The sequence below is a fragment of the Odontesthes bonariensis genome, chromosome 9 (assembly GCF_027942865.1).
Source record: "Odontesthes bonariensis isolate fOdoBon6 chromosome 9, fOdoBon6.hap1, whole genome shotgun sequence".
Taxonomy (NCBI): Eukaryota; Metazoa; Chordata; class Actinopteri; order Atheriniformes; family Atherinopsidae; genus Odontesthes; species Odontesthes bonariensis.
In genome coordinates this window covers 19,234,551-19,254,453 of record NC_134514.1, presented here as the reverse complement: position 1 = coordinate 19,254,453, position 19,903 = coordinate 19,234,551, and the positions used below count along the sequence as shown (strand labels likewise).

At 43.8% G+C, this 19,903-nt stretch overlaps 1 protein-coding gene across 1 annotated transcript; it reads right to left on the bottom strand.

Annotated features, from left to right (window-relative positions):
* Positions 1 to 156: 156 nt before the first annotated feature.
* On the bottom strand, positions 157 to 19,777 carry cpda (carboxypeptidase D, a). The gene is made up of 21 exons (XM_075473540.1): positions 18,970 to 19,777; positions 17,435 to 17,682; positions 13,646 to 13,788; positions 13,081 to 13,250; positions 12,302 to 12,684; positions 11,980 to 12,171; positions 11,097 to 11,264; positions 10,768 to 10,877; positions 10,423 to 10,525; positions 9,080 to 9,222; positions 8,816 to 8,985; positions 8,406 to 8,693; positions 7,991 to 8,186; positions 7,629 to 7,764; positions 7,310 to 7,456; positions 6,986 to 7,084; positions 6,822 to 6,886; positions 5,507 to 5,638; positions 5,063 to 5,248; positions 2,660 to 2,762; positions 157 to 2,372 (listed from the first exon to the last, which is right to left on the bottom strand). The coding sequence occupies exons 1-21, from the start codon at positions 19,617 to 19,619 to the stop codon at positions 2,146 to 2,148; spliced, it is 4,059 nt and encodes a 1,352-aa protein (XP_075329655.1). The 5' UTR covers positions 19,620 to 19,777; the 3' UTR covers positions 157 to 2,145.
* Positions 19,778 to 19,903: the final 126 nt, after the last annotated feature.

The following is a 19,903-nucleotide window of genomic DNA, read 5'->3' as shown; positions in this document are numbered from 1 at the left end:
TTAGTTATAATGTGCTGACTCTGAACTTGAAATACAAGTCATGCTCGGTTATTTGCTTTTCTATACGATTTTCTCCTTCACTGCTGGGAGGTCCGTGACAAGTGTCACAAGAGAGTAACGGAAGGCCCGTGGAAAAAGCCACACAAAGGCGAGACGTGCTGAGAGGTTTTTATTTCCTTGTTTTGTGAGTTGTTGTGCACGTTAGCATGTCAGGATCACACAGACTCTTGAATTGTGCCGACGTGACTTTACGGTAAACATGAAGTGCACTCCCCACCCATTTACAATTGGCAAACAATATTTACAGCCGATTTATCCAGTTTATGTAAAATTCTCACACCAACATAGTGACACACGTTTAGCTTTGAAAAGCTCTCTCACTCAGACACACACACAGGCTTCATAAACACAGTATAAGAAAAATAATTTACAAATCCGTCTCCCTGCACAGATGTCAGGACACGTCTGTTCAAAATAGCTGGAAACCAGGGCAAACTCTTCAGAGAACGCTGTGTATTGCTTAGAAACCATGCAGCAAACTCCCACATTTAAAGACTCGCGACAGCCCTGTGATAAAAATTTATTTATTTATTTCTTAAATTCTCTTATCATTTTCAGGAGTATCTTTTCTTTTTGTTGTTCATTCATCATTATTTTGGTGGTTGCGATGGAATTCTGTGCCATTTTGAGCACATGATAACCAAAGAATAAAATATCTCTCTATAGCTTCCCCATCACTGGAAAAACCTTCCAAAATAGCTGGACTGTCTTCACACTCGGGGAGTTTTTCTTAAAAGAAATACCGCATTACATTTCCCTCAAGTCACATCTGGATTAAGATTTACATCATAGCCCCGCTGTTTCATCATAGGTTTGGAGAATTGATCTTCAGCACGCGACCTTTAGGTTGTACGGGCAGCTCCTAACACTCCGATAGATAGATTTTCAGCAGAAAACCAAACTCGCACGCTTCAGTTGCAGATTTCAGACATACCTGTGATTGAAAAGAGGGCACAAACCTAATATGACATGACGGTCGGCAGTAATTTTCCACGTACAAATCATTCTACAGCAACATTAAAAACAAACAAGGAATTCGAAACACATTCTTTTGACGATGAACACATTTGGAAAGTCATCGTTTTTTGTTTTTTTTTAACTTCTTCTCTTGGCCAACGATATGGGACGGTCCTTGCTTTCCATTTAGTGCAAGTAACCATGCAGCACTCTCCACTAACTAGGCAGGGTTGTATAACAGATTCTCCCTGATGATTTTTGGAAGCTTGCTCCCAGATTTACACACCAAACGATCAATTTACTGCAAAAAAATATAAAACTGCTGAAACAAAGTCAGAAAGCCTAAAGTCACCTGTGCAGAAACAGTGCAACACTTGGATTCAGCAGTCCTTTCTTTCTGTGCCCCCTGAGTATAGGATGGATCAAACTACAGCGTGGACTAAGTATTAACTATTTGAAATGCCGCTTTCAGTTACATAAGACAGCCAAGGCACGGTGCTCGATTCTGTCTCCCGAAGGCTCGGACCTATCAGGGAAGCTCTGGTACCTTAACCAAAAGAAACAAATCAGTTTTAATTTCCTAATTTGAGGCAATGTTGAAATAAATCCATGGGGATGACAGATACCAGGGGGAGATTATGGGAGATAAAGCACTTACATCCAGAAACAATTGCACAACAATTAAAAAAAAAAAAAAAAAAAAAAAAAAAAAAAAAAAAAAAAGACTTATTTGGACTTATTGGCTTGTTCCCCAAGCCAGGCAGGACAGGTGGTGGACTGAGAATCTTCTTGAATGGCTCGGAAACAAAAAAAAAAGGCTGATATAAAGGGCGGATGAGGACAACAGTGGGCCAAACCTCTTAATTCATCTCTTTTTTTATTATCTTCTTCCCTCTGTCTGGCCAGTCAAATAGAGCTGCGGCAGAAAGAACAAGCGTGCTAAACATCAGCCAGATTTGTTCATTTAGTAACTCCGATAACGGAGTGACCACGGCCGAGTCCGAAGAACTTGATGGTGGAACAAAAAGTGTCTTCATCACTTGTAAAGAAAGACAGAGAAGCTGCTCATTCCAGTTCATTCTGTTCCTTGTTGGGTCAGCGGTTTGAGCCAAACTGGTACAACGTTCCTCAGATCTTGTTGGCATACAACGTCTCCTCTTCGCTTTCGCTTTCGTCCTGAAACTCGTGGGCGAGCAGAGACTTCTTGGAGCCCATAGAGGTGAGCCGTATCTCATCGTCGTAATCGTCGCGGTGCTGTCGCAAGCGATGGAAGCCATCTTTCTGACGATTAGACTTGGCTGCACACACACACCAGATGATGCACGCCGTCACTACTAAGGCCGTCATGGAGGCTGCTGCAAGGAGGGAGAGAAATACACAATGTTTGACTGTATGCTTGTGTGATGTTTTTTGTTTGCTCCGAGTACCATGTACACCCCTTATTAGGAGCAATAATAGGCTACTCTAAAGATAAAGAAATACAAAATAACAGACAGTGAGACAGATGGTCCCGGTCGACAGCTGTTTGGATTAACTGAAACATAACATGAAATTACAATAATCCAATACAACTTCCACTGAACAAACAACATGTCAACGCAGCCAACAGACTAACCAACAGTCTTCTCACTGCAATGCTTACCTGCACTGGCCACAACAAACTGTCGAGGCAACCCAAAGATGCTGTTGTCCATGTCAAACTCAATGATGATGGATCTAGCAGCTTCATAAGAAGACACCACAACCTGGAAGAAAAAAAAACATGTTTCATGTGCAAATCTTAAACTCTGATGATTTATAGATGGCGACATAAGCAGTCGTACGTTTTTCTGTACTTATTTGGGTTTTTCCTTCCTAATACCGAAAGCTGTGTTCACATCAGTTTAGGCTCTAGAAAAATTTGTTTCCAGAATTTCACAAACAGTTGGAGTGATGTGTCATCGCTCATGAAAACCATTCAAATAACCAAGCCAAGCAATACCAAAACAAATATTGATTTTCACTTTTTTAAAACAATTTTTTATTAGTTTTAATGCACTCAAAATGTCAGCGTGCGTCCCAAAAAAAAACCAGCAAGTTTGCCCACATCTTATCCGCCCTCGCTTTTACTCCGAATGAGCCTTTTAAAGCTGCTTTGATAACACAAATCAATCAATCATCTAATTGGCAACTCTCATTTGCAGGTGTGACTGCTTAGTACAATCTGGTGCAGGTGTGTCTTCTGTATGTCAAAATTTGTGCTGGCTCATGGCAATCCTATTATTCAGCTAAGAGGTAAATGACAAGACTCTGAGGATTAATTTTTCTGTTGTTTGCTTGATTACTCTTCATAGCAAGGCAGCTCCGTCTCATTTGTCGGTGCCGGCGTTTAAAGGCAGTGTTAATGATGAGAAAATCAGACCTCAGAGTTCTAACCACACGGTTTCCAAACTGATTGAGTAAATTGCTTTGAGCATAAACCCAAAGACTTTGACAAATAGTAAGTGTTACTTTTTCCTTTTTAAATATACAAACAGTTTTTGTGTTGTTCTGTGAACCCACAAAAGCTTCAGAATTTACTCAAACTGATTTCACTTCCTATTTCCAGACGTATGAGATGCGTCCGTATGAATTACGACAGAGTATTAGATGTCCCAAAAAGTATGGGGAGACCATTAAGGAGAGGAAATACATGTTGGCTCCAACTTGTGATTTGGACCTAATGTGCGAGCAAAGGGAAGGAGACCCCCAGAAACCCCTGGATGACAGATACATAAGGAACGCTGCTGTTCTTCCAGATCCCTCAGGTCTGGAACGCGGCACAGAAGTCGGGAGGAACGAGGAGGGGGACAAGGAGGGGGCCACCAGCGGGGATCTGACGATCCATGGCTTCACAGTTCCAGACTACCAGCAGACGTATCACTCAGTGGTGGATCCCCTGCTCTTTACACCTTGTGGGAAGCTCACACCCTACAGCCTGCAGCTCGGCTTCACCATCAAGGAGCATCTGTTCAAAGAGCTGGCCTACCCCACCCTTCAGATTTCAGAGCGTCCTAACGGAAAGCTGGAGGTGACCGAGAGATTTTGCGTGCTTCGCCCAACACCTTACGCAGACATAGACTGTAAAGGGGAACCATGGTAACGTTCCTCCAAAGACTTTCTATGACATATTTCTGCTTGCTTTGTGTTTATGTTGTCAGTTTGTTTCCCTTGCTGCCGAGTCTGAATGAAAGATGGAACATTTGATGCTTTGCAATGAGGTTTATCTTTTGAAAAGCTGCATAATATCAAACTGTTGGGAACTATGAAACCCCAATCTGCCCATTTTGAAGTGGGATAATCTGTCAGCGAATAAAGAGTCAAAGGTGTCAGCTGCTGATACCTTGTGCACTGAGTAGATCTCCACTTGAACAACAGAATTGCATGTTGTTGAAACCGGGCAACACTGATGGCTTCTTTTCCAAACATGTTTAGAGGGGGGGAAGGGAGTGATGGGGGTTTTCTGTTGATTTAACTCTACTACACAAAGGGGCTTTAAAAGCACAGTCCTAGCTCCGCCTTGTTTTTCAGACGCATGTTCTGATAATGTCTTTCATTTGAATAGCACTTGCGTCATTATATTTTGTCCCAAAGGTGAAGAGCCTACAAGCTACTCAAAGGGTGCTTGCAAAACAGTAAAGTTACACTCCTCACAGATCTATACCCTCTAGTTTTTTTTCCTGAGCAGTTTCAAGTCTCAGGTTAAACCGTCTGGATAATGTAGTCCGTTCCATACTGCTGTAATCAGATCGAACACAGAGTAGAAAACAAATTAGAGCTATATAATCAGTGACTATTCAATCAGTTTCATATGGTAAATAATAATAATGATTTCCTGGTTATTATGGAATTTCTTTCTTTATGTGCAGGAAAAGCCTGAACATCGTCACAGTAGCCGTCACCTCTGAGCGGAGGTTTAAGTTTTTTGCCGAGCAAACCAACACAAGGAAACCCTGGCTGTGTTGAGCTTGCCTCAAAGCACACGACTCGAGCTAACGTAACGCACGGCACGTAAACGGCTGCGTACCTTTTGACGTTGCTGTTGGTAGCCGTCGGCGATGGCTTCAATGTTGTGGTTCCCGGGGGCGAGAAGGGCATAGAAGTACCCGCCTTCTGAAGTAAACACTCTCACCCCTCTGTTCAGTACAATTGTCGCACCAGCAATAGGTTTTCCACTTTTGTCCCTCACCACTCCTCGCACCCCCTTATGCGCCTGGATGGGGTGGAAATAGAGAAGAAGAAGAAAAAAAACTCACTGCAACAAGTTTGTGAAATGCAGGCATTTCACAATTCCATAGAATTTACAACAACGTCAGGAGTGCCTTGCAAAATCAGAAAATCAGTAAAAGTATGAAGGAAGTAGATCTAGAACAGTCCATGTATGAATTCTTTGAATATCTATAGTGTTTCTGACAAGAGTGTGGCAATGCGAAACCTGTTTTTGTTATGCTGATTAAATCTTGCATCATACCTCTACCAGCATGCTGAGGAGAGCCTTCTTGTTCTCAGCCCAGAGTGTGGACAGCTGATCAACAGCGGGGAACAGACAGCAGCCAGTATACACTGTGATTTCTGGACAGTGGCCAAAGTCCATACTGAAGTCCTGGAAAGTGCGTAGCAATAAAAGGTCACATGAGAATAAACTAGGAAAAAAAAAAAAGATAGTTCCTGACTCCTTGTTTGATTTGTTCAAACAGTAAGAATTGAAAAACAGGGACAGATTATAGAAGAAGAAAAAAAAAAACTCTCTTCTGTGCTTGAAAGCATACATTTGGGTGTCTGAAGTCACTAGAAACTTGAAAAAACATAACCTCCATACTATGTTTAGGGCCTCTTGCTCTAAAAATATATGTCATTTAGATTTGAGGAGGACACGTACATGACGCTCTCAGCTGAGAATAGAACTGCACTGCTTACTCATCTTTATATCAAGTCCAAATCGTGATGCATTCACTGAACTTTGAAATTGGGACGTTTAAACTCTTCAGCTCAAACATTTAGCTTTGCAAGTAAATAGCAAATTTTCATCTGCAATAGTTCACTCAACTTAAGAGAGAAATGAGCTAATAACTCTCAATCACAGACTAGGAAATCCAAATTGGCATTCTTTAATTCTTTTTCCCCAGTCAAAACTCAGAAAACTCTAATTTCCATTTAGTGACTGAATGCACCACAAACCTTATAAGCAGCAGCTCTTAAAATTAGCCACTAAAAAAAATCTACCTCTAAAATCTAACCAAGACACAGAGGACCGAGAGTGAAGCCCCGGGTTTATGGAACTGATATGTGATTTAGGAATTACTACATAGGTTTGGAATTTAGGACATAGTGTGTAAAACTCTAAAAGAGTCCTCAGTACCGGCCGTCGGCACTCAAACTGAAGATGAGGGAGATGTAAGTGTTTGAAAATAAGAAGTATTTTTTCTTTAGTTTTGGTGTGTGTACAGGTGTGAGTTCAGTTTGCCCTTTGGGCTAATATTAGCTCTAAAGTGAGGCACTGATTCTCTCTTCTTCAGAATGCTTCAAGAGTGCAACTTGAGCTCAATTTACACTTTCAAGTTAGCTTAAAACTTTAGCACAGACCACACTGAAAAGAGGGGCACAGTGAAGTCAAGTGCCTCACTCCACGCCTTAAAACTAATTGCAATGTCTCCTTTAAACATGCAGCCAAATCATTTTCAAAACAGCCAATCTTCACTGAAAATCTTTGTCCAATAAAGTGGTGGCTTTGAAGCCTATTTAATAACTGCATTTGCCTTCAAAGAGAACAGGGTGAAAAGGCTTACCTTCATGCTCCCCAAGTGACTTTGTCTCTCTGCTGCCCTCATAACTCCATCTGGGATGTTGCTGACTGAGCATCAGAAAAGTAATCCATTAATAATAGGGATTTTCTTAACGGCTGACATCTGTGACAGACCTGACAGGCAATTATAGAACTCAAATGTCATACTTTGCCCATTACTGGAACATCCCGTGTCCCCCAGGTGCATCTTGGGGTGGTTGTTGGCATATACGCTTGCCAAGTACTTCACTGTCTCCTCATTTTCAACTGAAAAACATCAAATGAATGACTGAATGATTGTAAAAAAAATAAATAAATAATAATAAAAAAAAGGCTGTCAAAAGTTAAAAGAAAAAAAAAAAAGGTCTGGATTAGTCACAAATCTCAGACTCTTTTAAAACTCTTTGCAAAAACTAAAAAAAAATGTATGTGCAAACACAGCGTCATCTGTACATCCTAGCAAGATAAATAAACAACAGATGGTGATGTTACCCGTCTGGACAGGCTTGTCATAAGGGTAGGTCACTACAAGGGAGCCACCGTCCAGGGCTACAGACAGAGTGAAGCCTTTGTCAAGGATAAAGTTCATCATCGCTCTGGTCTCCGGTTGAGGCTCCGCCACACGTTGTGACGCATTGCCTGTTAAAATCGGAAAAGAGGTGTTAAAATAAAAATAGAGTTTACGTTTGTGTATTTCGGTTTCTTCTTCTGGTAACTGTTTTTGCATCTATAATCACTCTTTGACAGTTGTAGTCTGAAAAAGAAAACACTGAATTTTTTTTAGTGTCACAAACAAACGAGTACAGCTGACCGAAGAAGTCTTTGTCCAGATCCCTGCCATTGGTATTGGTCAGGCCCCGGGTGGACGTGCACTGCTTCTCGACAGCCTGTTCTCGTCCGTCGGGGTTGACTGACGGCACAATGAAAATCCGGGTCTCGTTGATCAGCTGAAGAAGTGAAAGGAGAGGGAACAGTTACCAACACGACTGAACAATGCAATTATCATAGCAAAATGTCAATGTAACGCAAACATATGGTCCATCTCCACTGTTCTAGCAAAATGAATGTAAATGTCAAAAGAAAAAAAATTTAATCTTCAGAAAGCTCAAAAATTGTTTCTAAATCACTGCTTAGGATGTCACCGCTTAGATACCGGAGGGAGCAGAGCCTCACCTTGGTGATGGCAGGGTTTTTGCCATAGTTGATGCACAGGAAGGCAGCAAACTCCAGCAGCAGCTCTGTACCCACTGGGGCGTTGCCATGGATCCCTGCCACAAAGCGGATCTTTGGCTCCGATGGTTCGGCTTCTGCTGGTTTGTTGGAAATTTCCAGAGCCCAAATGGTTCTGAACTCCACACTCTGGCCCAAACTGAACACAGAAGAAAGGAGAAAAGAAACCAGAATCCGGGTCAGAACTACAGTAATATTTCAGTGCCAAGCAGCATAAAGAGTCCCTGAGGTTAGGAAATCTCTAAATAACTTGCTGTAACCAACACTGGCATTTGGCAGAGGTATGCAGATATGACATCAAAGCAAAACTACGCTGGCTAGTTAATACAAAGCTTTGAGAAATTTAAAATCCACCTACCTGTGTAAAAATGTAATTTGAGGAAAGTTAAGCGTGAGGCCTCTCAAAAAGCCCGACAGCTCTTTAGGCCGTCGGTATCGAAAGCTGTTATCAGTGGCTGTGCTCCTGACCAGTTGTTCCAAACCCTGGCCGATAGATAGCTCTTTGATTAAGCTCTGGAGCTCCCTCTCAGATGGGAAAGGGACATTAGGCTGGCCAGGGCTGTTCGAGTTTAAACGAGTCAGCCTGAAGTCCACTATCTCGGCTCGATCTTTTGACACTGTGGCGTAGATTGTCACTGGTTTGTAACTGCGAAGGCAACAGTGAAGGTTAGCAGATGTTAGTGGCACTGGAAATAATGGGACACAGAGATACGGGGAGCTTTATGTCACATTCTGTGCGTGTCCAACTTTCAGAAAACCAAACATTACCCATGGGCAGAGGCAGTGACAGTGTAAGTCCCAGGGACCAGCAGTCTCCAGTAGTCTCCAGTATGAGCTGTAGTGATGCTGTGGTCTATCCCCTCCACACTAATAGTGGCGTTAGGAATTCCTGTGTGATCCTCAATGTCAGAAACTATTCCCTTTACTCCAGTGTGAACCTACAGAAAACCCAAATAAATAGGAATGCACTCAAAACTGAGCAAACGTGAAGAAGAGTTCTTCATTAAGTATATATTTATATGAGTTTGCTACCTGGTGTATAAACTGAAGCAAGGCTCGCCAGTTCTGGTCCCAGTATTTTGGTAGCTCCTTGGCCAAGGGGTACTTGACACAGCCCAGCTCAATGGTCACCTCAAAACAGTTGGTGTTGATGTAATTCCAGTCCTGCATTCCACCTGGGGGAAAAGGGGCTCCTTTAAAGCGGAACTCCGGGGCATAACCCTTCCACGTAAAACAACAACTTGCACACTGCAGAAACATCACACCACTTTATAAACCATCCGACAATAAAGTCACAAGCCTTACCATCAAAACCATATGCATGGTTCTCACATTACTGGCATGGGGACGTTACAAAACAACTTTATAAACAGCATGTCACTCACCGGCTGGTTGTAGGCTCGCGCATGTGAAAGCCCAGAAGAGTCGATGGAGGATAATCCCATATACAAAACAATTATATTCTCTAGAAAAACTGCGTTCAAGTATTTAAAACATTACAACAATACATGCCCAGTAATATTCTTGTAATGTTTTAAATACTTGAACGCAGTTTTTCTAGAGAAGATAATTGTTTTGTATATGGAATTATTGTCCATCGACTCTTTTGGGCTTTCACATGCGCGAGCGTACAACCAGCCGGTGAGTTACATGCTGTTTATAAAGTTGTTTTGTAACGTCCCCATGCCAGTAATGTGAGAACCATGCATATGGTTTTGATGGTAAGGCTTGTGACTTTATTGTCGGATGGGTTATAAAGTGGTGTGACGTTTCTGCAGTGTGCAAGTTGTTGTTTTACGTGGAAGGGTTAGCGCTTGCCCCTTAGCCACCACGTATTAGCCTCGCATGACATGCTGTGCGGACAGAGCGATCTTCACACAGGGAGCACAGATCTGGACCTCTCTGTGTCCTACTAGCAGTTTTTGACAACCTCTAGCAATGGAAACACGCTTCAAATGCCCCGGAGTTCCCCTTTAACACCCATCTCCAATCTTAAATCTTAACAGTTTAGGTCAATTTGGCAAAAAGTGAAGCCAATGCAGAAATACCTTCTTACTAATTAATTTATACTATTTGCCACTTTTTTCCAGTAAACATTTTTCTAGTGAGTTTCCAGTTTTTGTACAACATAGCAGCATGCTCATTTAGCAAAGGTCCCATCAACAATAAAACAGATGGTGAAGCATATCCTTCAGACTGCAGCCGGCTTGAATGACAGCACGTAAGCTTCCAACCAGCCGTCAACAAACTATGACATATGTCTTTATAAACTGTTTATTGATTATAGCATCTATCAAGGCATTACTCTGTGAAGCCAGGCATCATTTTCAAATGATGAAAAAAAAGAGGGTCAAATATCAAAGATGCAGACATACCAGGAACAGTGTACCACTGGGCACCATTGGTGATGCCATCCTCAAAATACTCCTCAGGGTACAGGTCCTCACAAGGGTGTCCTTTGTGCATCAGAGGATTCTCCTGCACACAAATCGCAAACAATGGGTGCCATTGTAGGCAAGTTTGAAACACTGCCTCTCCTCAGATTTAACCAAAAAAAAAAAAAAAAAAGACTGAAGCAGCCAGCGACACTTCGGCGCCACAGTTTGTTCACAAACAAAAAATAAAGCAGTCAGCAGACATTTTTTAAGTGTTAAAAACATCTTCTTTTTTTTTTCTAAAGCCTGAAAAAAAAAAATCCCACAGCAACGTTGTCCAGTTACCTGTGAGTAGGCCCTTGACACCTGCTTAAAGACTTCATCATCAGGCGACTTGCTGTAATGACTTAACCCATCTTTGCCATCATCAAAAGGGTAGTTGACCACCAGAGAACCTGAATTCCACAAAAAAGATGAGACGGGGCAGAGAGACACGAGTGGTGATAATACATTTCAGTGTGGCTCATTTGCTGTAAACGGTGGGTGTAAACGTCAAAGTGTGTGAATTTCTTTCACCAGCAATGAATAAGTCATGAATACGAGTTGATCAAATGAAGGCCTCGACAATGAAAGACTGGAGGCTTTTGAGCTAAAAGTTCAACATGAGGCCGTACCTCCGTGGAGGTTGGCTGACAGAACAAAAGGGATGCTCCTCAGCCAGTTCATTACAGCCACAGTCTCTGGCTGTCTGGGTTCAGCAGTGGGGAAAAACTGGTCCGGAAAGTTGCGGTTCAGATCAAAATCCTTGCTGTTGTTCCGCCCTCTGTAGCCCTTCACATCGCCTATAAGGAAGCAAAGTCAAGCGATGAGCCATCTGTGTGTGTCTGTAAGCCTGTAAGTCCACCTCCGTCAGACAGCAGTTATCAACTATGAGGCATTAACAGACAGAGGTGGTGCTAAGAAATCAGTCAGATAAACTAGAACAATGGTGGTGAAAGTTGCATCATGGTTCAAATCCGTTTTCGGTGCGTATTGACCGGAATTACTTGCAGAAAATCCTGAATTCTTGACCAAAGCAGTGGATTTTGGGGGTAAAAAACATCTGAAGCGAGGAGCTCATGGGAGGAAACCTACTAACATACCGGAGCCCAAGCTGTTCTGCATGCATGACTGGGGTTAAATTTCCAGCCAGAAATACTTAGTCGTAGTTACTGCGGGTCACACTGAGTGTAGTATTCTGCTTTTAGGGCATTACGGGTCATATTCATCCAGAAATTTCACAAATCTTAAAGCACCCTTTTATGAATGCCGTCTGGTCGGTTTGAAGCTCCCTTTCACTTACTAAGGCTGTAAATTTGATAGCAGCAACATATACTCAGGGAGCAGTTAGTCAAATGATCAAATTACTGTCCAAGACCTGCAATGTTACACCTTTACTCCTGAATCTGAAAGCAGTTTGTCTAAAGCCTGCTTGACCTGTTTATTAAAAAGGCATCTTTTAACGAGAGGTAGATCTCCAAAAACTTAACATGGTTCGGACGTGTCCTCATCCCTCACCTTCAGTGGCTACTTCATAGCCGTCAGGATTCATGGAGGGCATGATGTGAATGCGGGTGTTGTTGACCAACTGAGTGACCTCCGGGTCAGAACCATAGTTACGGCACAGATACTCAATGAGGTTGAGCAATAACTCGCGGCCCACCACTTCATTGCCGTGCATGTTGGCCACGTACTTAAACTCCGGCTCACCTGGCAGAGAGAAACACGCAGAATTTAAATCAGTTTTTGTTTTTTTTTTAGGGGAAAAAAAAAAAAAAAAAAAAAAAAAAAGAAAAGAAAAAGAAACTCTTCCTGTCATAAACTGCCTCCTAAAACTTACCGTGCTCATGAACCTTTGGGTTGTCTGAGATGACCATGACATAGAGCTCACGATGTTCCACGGAGGGGCCAATAGAGTAAAGGTGGGCTATGGAGGGGAACTCGCTGCTGTACTTGCGTAAAAACAACTCCATGTCAGCATAGTTGTGGTGGCGAAACTCCTGCGGCCGGATGGGCTGGTGCACAGGTGGAGGGACAGGGGGATCCCCCATGGTCCGGGTGGAGTTAGAAGAGTTTGTGGTGGAAAAGTTTGGATCATTGGTGGACGGCACAGAGGTTGTAGTCAGAGAGACGATATCTGCCCCCACAGGCAACACGGTAAAATTCAGCTCCGTGGCTTTGCCCTCAACAACCTGAACACTGTTGAATGTCTTTGGCAGGTACCTGCATTTAGAAACAAAGACACTTATTTAGAGCTTCCTTTTAAACTCTACAAGGAAGTTCAACACTGAACTTAAGAAATGCGTTTGCCCGCACCTCAGCAACAAGTTACTTTGTAACTCTAAGAGGAAGTAAGTGACGTAAAACATTCCTTTGGAAAAACACTCCAATCTGTGCGAAAACATGGGACTTAAGATGTTTTTATGCAACAGCCTGGAAGAACCAGGTTAACATAACAATTAAAAGGGGGGGGGGGGGGGGAGAACTGCAATGAAACTTGAGCCCACCGTGCTGTCACAAGTGCCCGCAGTTTGATATATGACCGTCACGTGACCTTGTCCTTCAATGAATGACTTCTTTTTGTTAAATCCACCTGTGTGAAGCATTAGCAGGACTCACCCTGGAGCCACAGCTGTGATATTGTACATTCCTGGGAGCAGGAGGCGGTAGTAGTCCCCGTGTTTTGCAGTAGTCAGGTTGTGGCGAATGCCTGTTACCACAATGCTGACGTTGCTGAGGGCTGCTCCACTGATTGCATCGTTCACAAAACCACGAACGCCTATATGCACCTGGGAGACAAGGAGACGGGTTTTGTAGATTAAGATTAAGATCCGATTTATTGGTCATGCATACACACGAAATTTGTCCTCCCCTGCACCTGTTGACAACAGGGTGTGCACAGGGTCACACACTCAGAGACAGATGCCAACCTGGAGCGGTGGGCAGCCATTCAGCGCCCGGGGAGCATGGGGGTACGGTACCTTGCTCAAGGGCACCTCGGCCGTGACAAGGAGGTGGACTGACACCCCTCCAGCTGTCAGTTCCACCAATCTTTTTTGAGTGGCGAGAGTGGGAATCGAACCTGCCAAACTTCCGGTTATTGGACGACCGACTCTAACCACTGAGCCACGACCGCCACTTGTTGTGGCGATAACTTGATTTACTTGTTTGTTGTAAGCTCTACCTTTTCCATGTAGGCCAGAAGGGATTCCCTGTTCAGATCCCATTCCCTGTGGAGCTCGGCAGCAGGAGGATATTTGCAGCAGCTCAGCTCCATGGTGATTTCCAGGCAGTTTCCATAGAGGTAGTTGTAGTCCTGCATTCCTCCTGGATAACAAGCCAGCAATGTTAACACAAAGCATGTTAGAAACAGCCCAGCTCATCTGTCTTTTCATTCAAGAGTGTTCAATTAGACATAGAGGAGGAATTGTCTTAAATCTAAAGGTTAGTCTGATGCTTCCTCAAATTGACCCCACTGGCTTGTTCATTAGCAGGGAAAGAGTCGATTTCTGGAAGGGCTTGAGGCCGTCTTTGTCCCTTTTCGCTTAAAGAGAGTATTTAGTGTGGCAGCAGGCCATGACATCTGCAGTTTGCCACCCACCGTGCTCCCTGGTAAAGCAAACAGAAGCACACACACTGCAGAGGAGCCTGCTGATCAGGTCATCCCTATGGAGCAACAGTGAGTAGTCACAGGCTCCCTGGCTGGAGGGTTCCCATGACTACATGCTGGGCGGCTGGCTGCAGGAACCAAACCAAACAGCTACTCTTTGTCACTTTTTTTTTTTTTTTTTTTTTTTAAAACAGTCGGCGTGAAAGTGCTCAGACGGCAAACACTAACAAAACAAAAGAAAAAGATCTTAGCGAACAAACTTTAGTTTCTTAAGATGCACAATAAAGCCACATTTAACCTTTACTGTAGCACAGCTCTGTATGGGCACTTCAGTCTGCATTACATACAGTGCTAATGTCATCATACCCATAAACACCCCCTGAACAGCCACCAGATATCACCGAGATAGCACCGGGCAACACGCTCATCTGCTTGTCTGATGACAAGACCTTACAGAAATGTAACTTCTGCCACAAAGACATTTGCACCAGGCTTCATTTGTCGTGATCATTCTTCCTGTTCGTACTGGCCATTTATAAGTTCCCCTTTTTTATGTTCTTCATTCCATTTTGTGACCCGTGTATGCCGAAGTAGATTTGGACTTAAGAAGCATGTGTTGATTTAGACAAATTAAGAAGACATTACATAAAAATGTTTACGTTTTTGTTGGCTTGCACCACAGCGACCCTTGGTGAGATGCTGGACACGGTGGACAGCCAAACGCAAGACACAAACGGCCATACGCAAACCCACAGTAGCTAGCTAATGTGAAGGTCGTGTGGAACTTGAGACAAACAGGTGTTCTTGATGACAACGGCGTTGTTGTGGCAGAAAAGCCTGTTTTGAGACAGCGTTCCAGAAGTCTCCTGAGGAAACATTTTGGATTGAAGTCAAATAAGGGAGGAGTTGTCCTTCAGTGCTGTGGTGGCAGCGAGCTCTATGTCAACCAAACCAAATGCAGCATTTAGAATACATCGCCTGTTAGTGATAAGAAAACACCAGCTCTGCATTCAGTCGTCTTCTCTGGCAGGTACAGCTCTTATTAAAACAAATCACTTAAAAGGAAACATCCTGCAAGCAAAGAGCGGGGCCGACACATGGGCAGACAACAGCAGCCCTAAATTTAAATATCCTGTTCATGTACCAAATCCAGCGACACGCCCTGAGCTTAGCAGGAAACCACTGGACAGACAATGTATCCAAAGCCAGAGCCAGTAGCTGAACTTGCTGTGGAACACACAGAGATGCGTGTCGTGTGAAATGATTTCAGTGTTTGATTTCAATACGCCAAAGTCCTTCACTCCGTCAAACGCACGTCAGGACAAAGCAGGTAAAGCTGTCACACGGCTGTCAGTTGTTTATAAAATGCAAAACATGGCTACGGCTAACCAGCAGCACTCAGGTTATCACCCTGCAGCGCGACGGTATTTCCATAACGGAAAATCTTACTCTGGGCCTCGTCGTCTTGTGGTTCTTCATCACAACAACCCAAGCAAGCAGCTCTCAACAAATGACCCATTATCATTTGGACCAGTTGGAATGAATTACATGAATAAATTGCACAAAAAAACGCTTTGGCATTAGAAAGTGAAGAAAAAGCTTTAAAAGGTGGGTAAGGATGGGGGTGGTCTGTGGCGTAGTGGGTACAGCAGGCGCCCCATGTACAAGAGGCTATAGTCCTCGCTGCAGCCGTTCAGAGATAAAAGCATCGTCTATTCATGTGTCTTTACTCTTTTCTTGATACCCATCTCCACCCTTACATAAGAGGAAAAAAGGCTTGCTGCCGAGAGCTTTAATGACTGGCTCATCATGTTAACAGCGTGGGTCCACCTCTGCCTGAATACCAGCTGTTTTACAATCAAACTGTGTCATTCTCAGCTAAAATGGCCATTTTCTCAGGGTTTTTTTATGACAAAGAACAGCTGAAAGACTTCTTGAATTTGAACACTATTTGAGACCGTGTTCCAGAGGTTGGGGTAATGATTCGCAGCTTCGGTTAGTTGAGTGGTGAACAAATAACGTGACGGTAAATATCATGAGAGGCTTAGGGTGACCTGTAAGACGAGCACATACCATTTAAAAGGTATTCCGACGCTCTGTGTCAGCTCAACTTTACACGTTGCTGCTCCAAATGGTGGCCACACTTGCATTGACACATCTACCATCCATTTTGAATAAATACTTGTTTCAAAACTTTTGGCCGTTTAAAGCACAATCAAACTCGATCAAAGTATACAATTTGATTAAAAAAAAAAATAATTTTTAAAAAAAGGCTCACTAAAACATTATTTGCGTGAATAAGTCATGTTTTGAACGACCCAATCAGAATTTGGGAGGAAAAAGGGGGCACCTGCACAACAGAGTGGCCAAGTACACCCATAAAATTAGGGAGCTGACGCACTAAAAATCTATAAAACCTTCAAAAGAAGTGAACTGAAGAATAAGAGCATAAGGTGCTGGTTCTGGGGAGCTGGTGTTTCATCAAGAGGAAAGCACTGTGACCGAGGCCGATTTGTTCCGATGCACGAGCAGTCACCAAATGGCACACTGCCCTCACCTGAAATTAAAACATGTGAAGACTAAATTGGCACCGTATCCGGAGGCTTCAGACACACACACTCATTCCACTGAAAAGCCAACAAAGGCAGCAGTAATTTTGATCAAGTTCCTGCTCACTGAACCTGAATTATACAGACGACAGAGAAACAGCCCAGGCTGCATTTAGTTTCAGGTAAAAAAAGACACACATTTAAAGGGCAGAGGGGGCCGTAAATGCTGGTACACAAGGTGTGCCAAATATTCAGCCTGTAAATACCTACAGTCCTCAGCTGCTCCGATACAGTCAGTAATCACGGGCTTTGGCAGACACACGTAATGAACTGAGCTTACGGTTTTCAGCTTTGTGATAAATGCCAACTCTGACAGAGATCACAGCAGTGCAACCGCGCTAACTCATTTTGAGGCCTTACAGATAACAGATGTTCAGTGCCATCGAGTCAGGGGGGAGGCAACTGAAAAAGGGGGCTTTTAACTTCAACAAACCACGTCTGCTCAGCAAATACAGATATTTTCATTCATGAACTGTATTAGAGGAGGGAAACCTTCTCAGGACAGCAGCTGAAGCCTTAAGGTGTTATTAATCAGCCAATGTTGAAGTTTCACGGATAATAAGAAGAAGAAGAACTGCGCAGACATCTATCAATTGTAAAGTGAAAAGAATGCCTGTGTGATTCTAGACTTTTAACTTTTCCTCTCTTAACACCACACCCAATCAGGAGCCAGAGACCTTTCCCTGCAGCACACCAAAAAACACTGAGATTATTCTGCATTTCCTTCCTCCATGGATAAACTCGGTCGCCTCACCCGGCACGTCGTACCACTGGGCCCCGTTGGTGATGCCATCTTGGAAAACTTCATCGGGGGTATCGGGACAGCTGGGCTCGCCGGTCTTCATCACAGGGTGCTTCTGGGAATAGGCCAGGGCCAAGTTGCGGAACAGAGCATCGTCCTCCGACAGGCTGTAGTAGCCCTGGCGCTGGTGGGACGCAGAGTCGTCAAACGGGTAACTGGCGACCACGGTGCCGCCGTGCAGGTTCCCCGACAGCACAAATCTAGAGAGAGGGGGGGGTGGATTACAGCGGCAGCCTTAAAGAACAGTTAAGAGCTACAGATCAAGCCTCTGGGGAAGCGGATGTAATGAGACTGAGTAACTGGTCAGATAATTATTGCTGTTCAGACTTCGTCTGCTTTTGCCATATTATCTAATGGCTTTGACAGCTGATCGTGTCACATGGTAAGTAAACAAAATAATCGGTCGCACGCCCATCTGCAGAGCAAACACCTCGTGTTTGCACTTCCACGAAGCTGTCTTCATGCAAATTCTCCAAGATAACCTCAAAACAGCGACAAGGAGCGAAAAAAACTACGTGCAAGGAGCTCAAGATAAAGCTGAAGCATATCAGCTGAAGGTAAAGGTGAATGAAGACAGGCCCTGTCGGCAAAGATCGGCAAATAAATCCTGGACAGAAATGACGACTTACAAGTAAATACAGGGCTGTGATTACCCGCCTAAGAGTTTTTTTTGTTTGTTTGTTTTTTAATTGTTCAAACTCTTAACTTCCATAGTCACCGGGCTTTAGACCACGTTCATTAATTCATGATGTCTCTTCCTTTTATCAAACGTCAGTGGGTTGTTTTTTGTTTTGTTTTTTGACAGGGGGATTGCCCCCCACACCACCCGCATCTCTCTGAACCAGCTCTAAATCACTCGAAGGCTGCAGAGGAAGGAAACGCACACACATTGCACAATTTCGCAGCTTTTCAGGTAACGCGTCGGAAATATTGCCCACAACTCGAATGGAAACCACCCTTTCTGCTCTGGAGCGACTTCCGAATCGTCTAAGCCGGTTTGTTTACCTGTGTGCAGATCATGTGTTGAGATGTGCCTAAAAAAAAAAATAAAAAAAAAAAAGATTTGCAAACCCAACCTCATGCGGAAATGACTCAACTGATGGCGGATCTAGAGGAAATATCGTTCCAGGAGGGAACATTTCCTTTTCGCATAACAGTCCTGGAGCCTAACTGATATATTTGTGCAGGTGAAAGGGTTGAGGTCTGCTCTTCCAATTTTCTCGATCAAAAAGCTGGACCACTTGTTTGTAGAAATGGAAATAAACTCCTGCTCACACGTTATTCCGTCATCATGTCCCAGAACAGAGGTCACCGATTACACATCACCAATTTGGGTGATGGAAATGTGACTCGGTGTGTAATCGTAATGTATTTATACAAACATGAGAAAGCACAAATAATGCAGTTTGCTCATTAACAGGAACGATAAGGTTCATGGGTTTAAGACTGAAGGCTGCTGGTGTGTGTCAGAGATGAGTAATACTCACTTATTCTCCAGGATCCATCTGATCACAGCCGTGACTTCGGGGACGCTATCTGAATCGGCAGTGGTCCCGTCATACTGGTCAGGAAAGCTTCTGTTCAAGTCCTTATTTTTGGCATTATTTCGACCCCTGGCTTCGCCGGCGCAGTCCCCTTCTATGGACTTTTCAAAGCCATCAGGGTTCATGCTGGGCATGATGTAAATGTCCGTGCTGTTCACCAGCTCTGTAATCCGCGGTTCCTCCCCATATTTAGTCAACAGGTACTCCACAAGGTAAACCAACACCTGCCTGGACACGGTTTCATCGCCGTGCATGTTCCCAACGTATTTAAATTTGGGTTTCCCCGCTGTGTCTTTGTTGGGCTCCACGGTGATCCGCATCACCCAGAGCTCTCTGCCCTCCACAGACTGAGCTATGCTTGACAGGTTCGCAATATGAGGGTATTTCTGGGCTAATGACTGTAAACGGGTGGTTAGCTCAACATAGTTGTAGTATTTGTTGTAAGTTTCTACCGTTTCCTCCGTCGAGGGGCCGACGCTTCGTGTCCCGTGTAGCCTGGCATCGCCAAGAGAGACAACAAGAGGCAGGAGGAAGGCGAAAAGTGACACTCGTAGTTTCAGCGCCGTCGGGAAACGTTCACAGATGTTTACCATGTTGACTTATCTTCCACTTCTACACCATTCGGACTTTCGAACCGAAGAACAATCACCAGAGTCGATTAATTTGGGCCCTAGCTCCCCGACAACATATGTGTTTTCGCTGTCAGAGCCACTCTGGTCACCCTGCTTCCATCCACTTCCGTTCACCTCAAAAGGGCGGAGCTCCTCGATGACGGAACTTTTTAAGGTGGACCGAAGCAGTTCGAACTTAATTTTGTTCATTTATTTTTTCCGTACTTGGAACACTGACGGCCCCGGTATAAGTACTGCCACCAGCG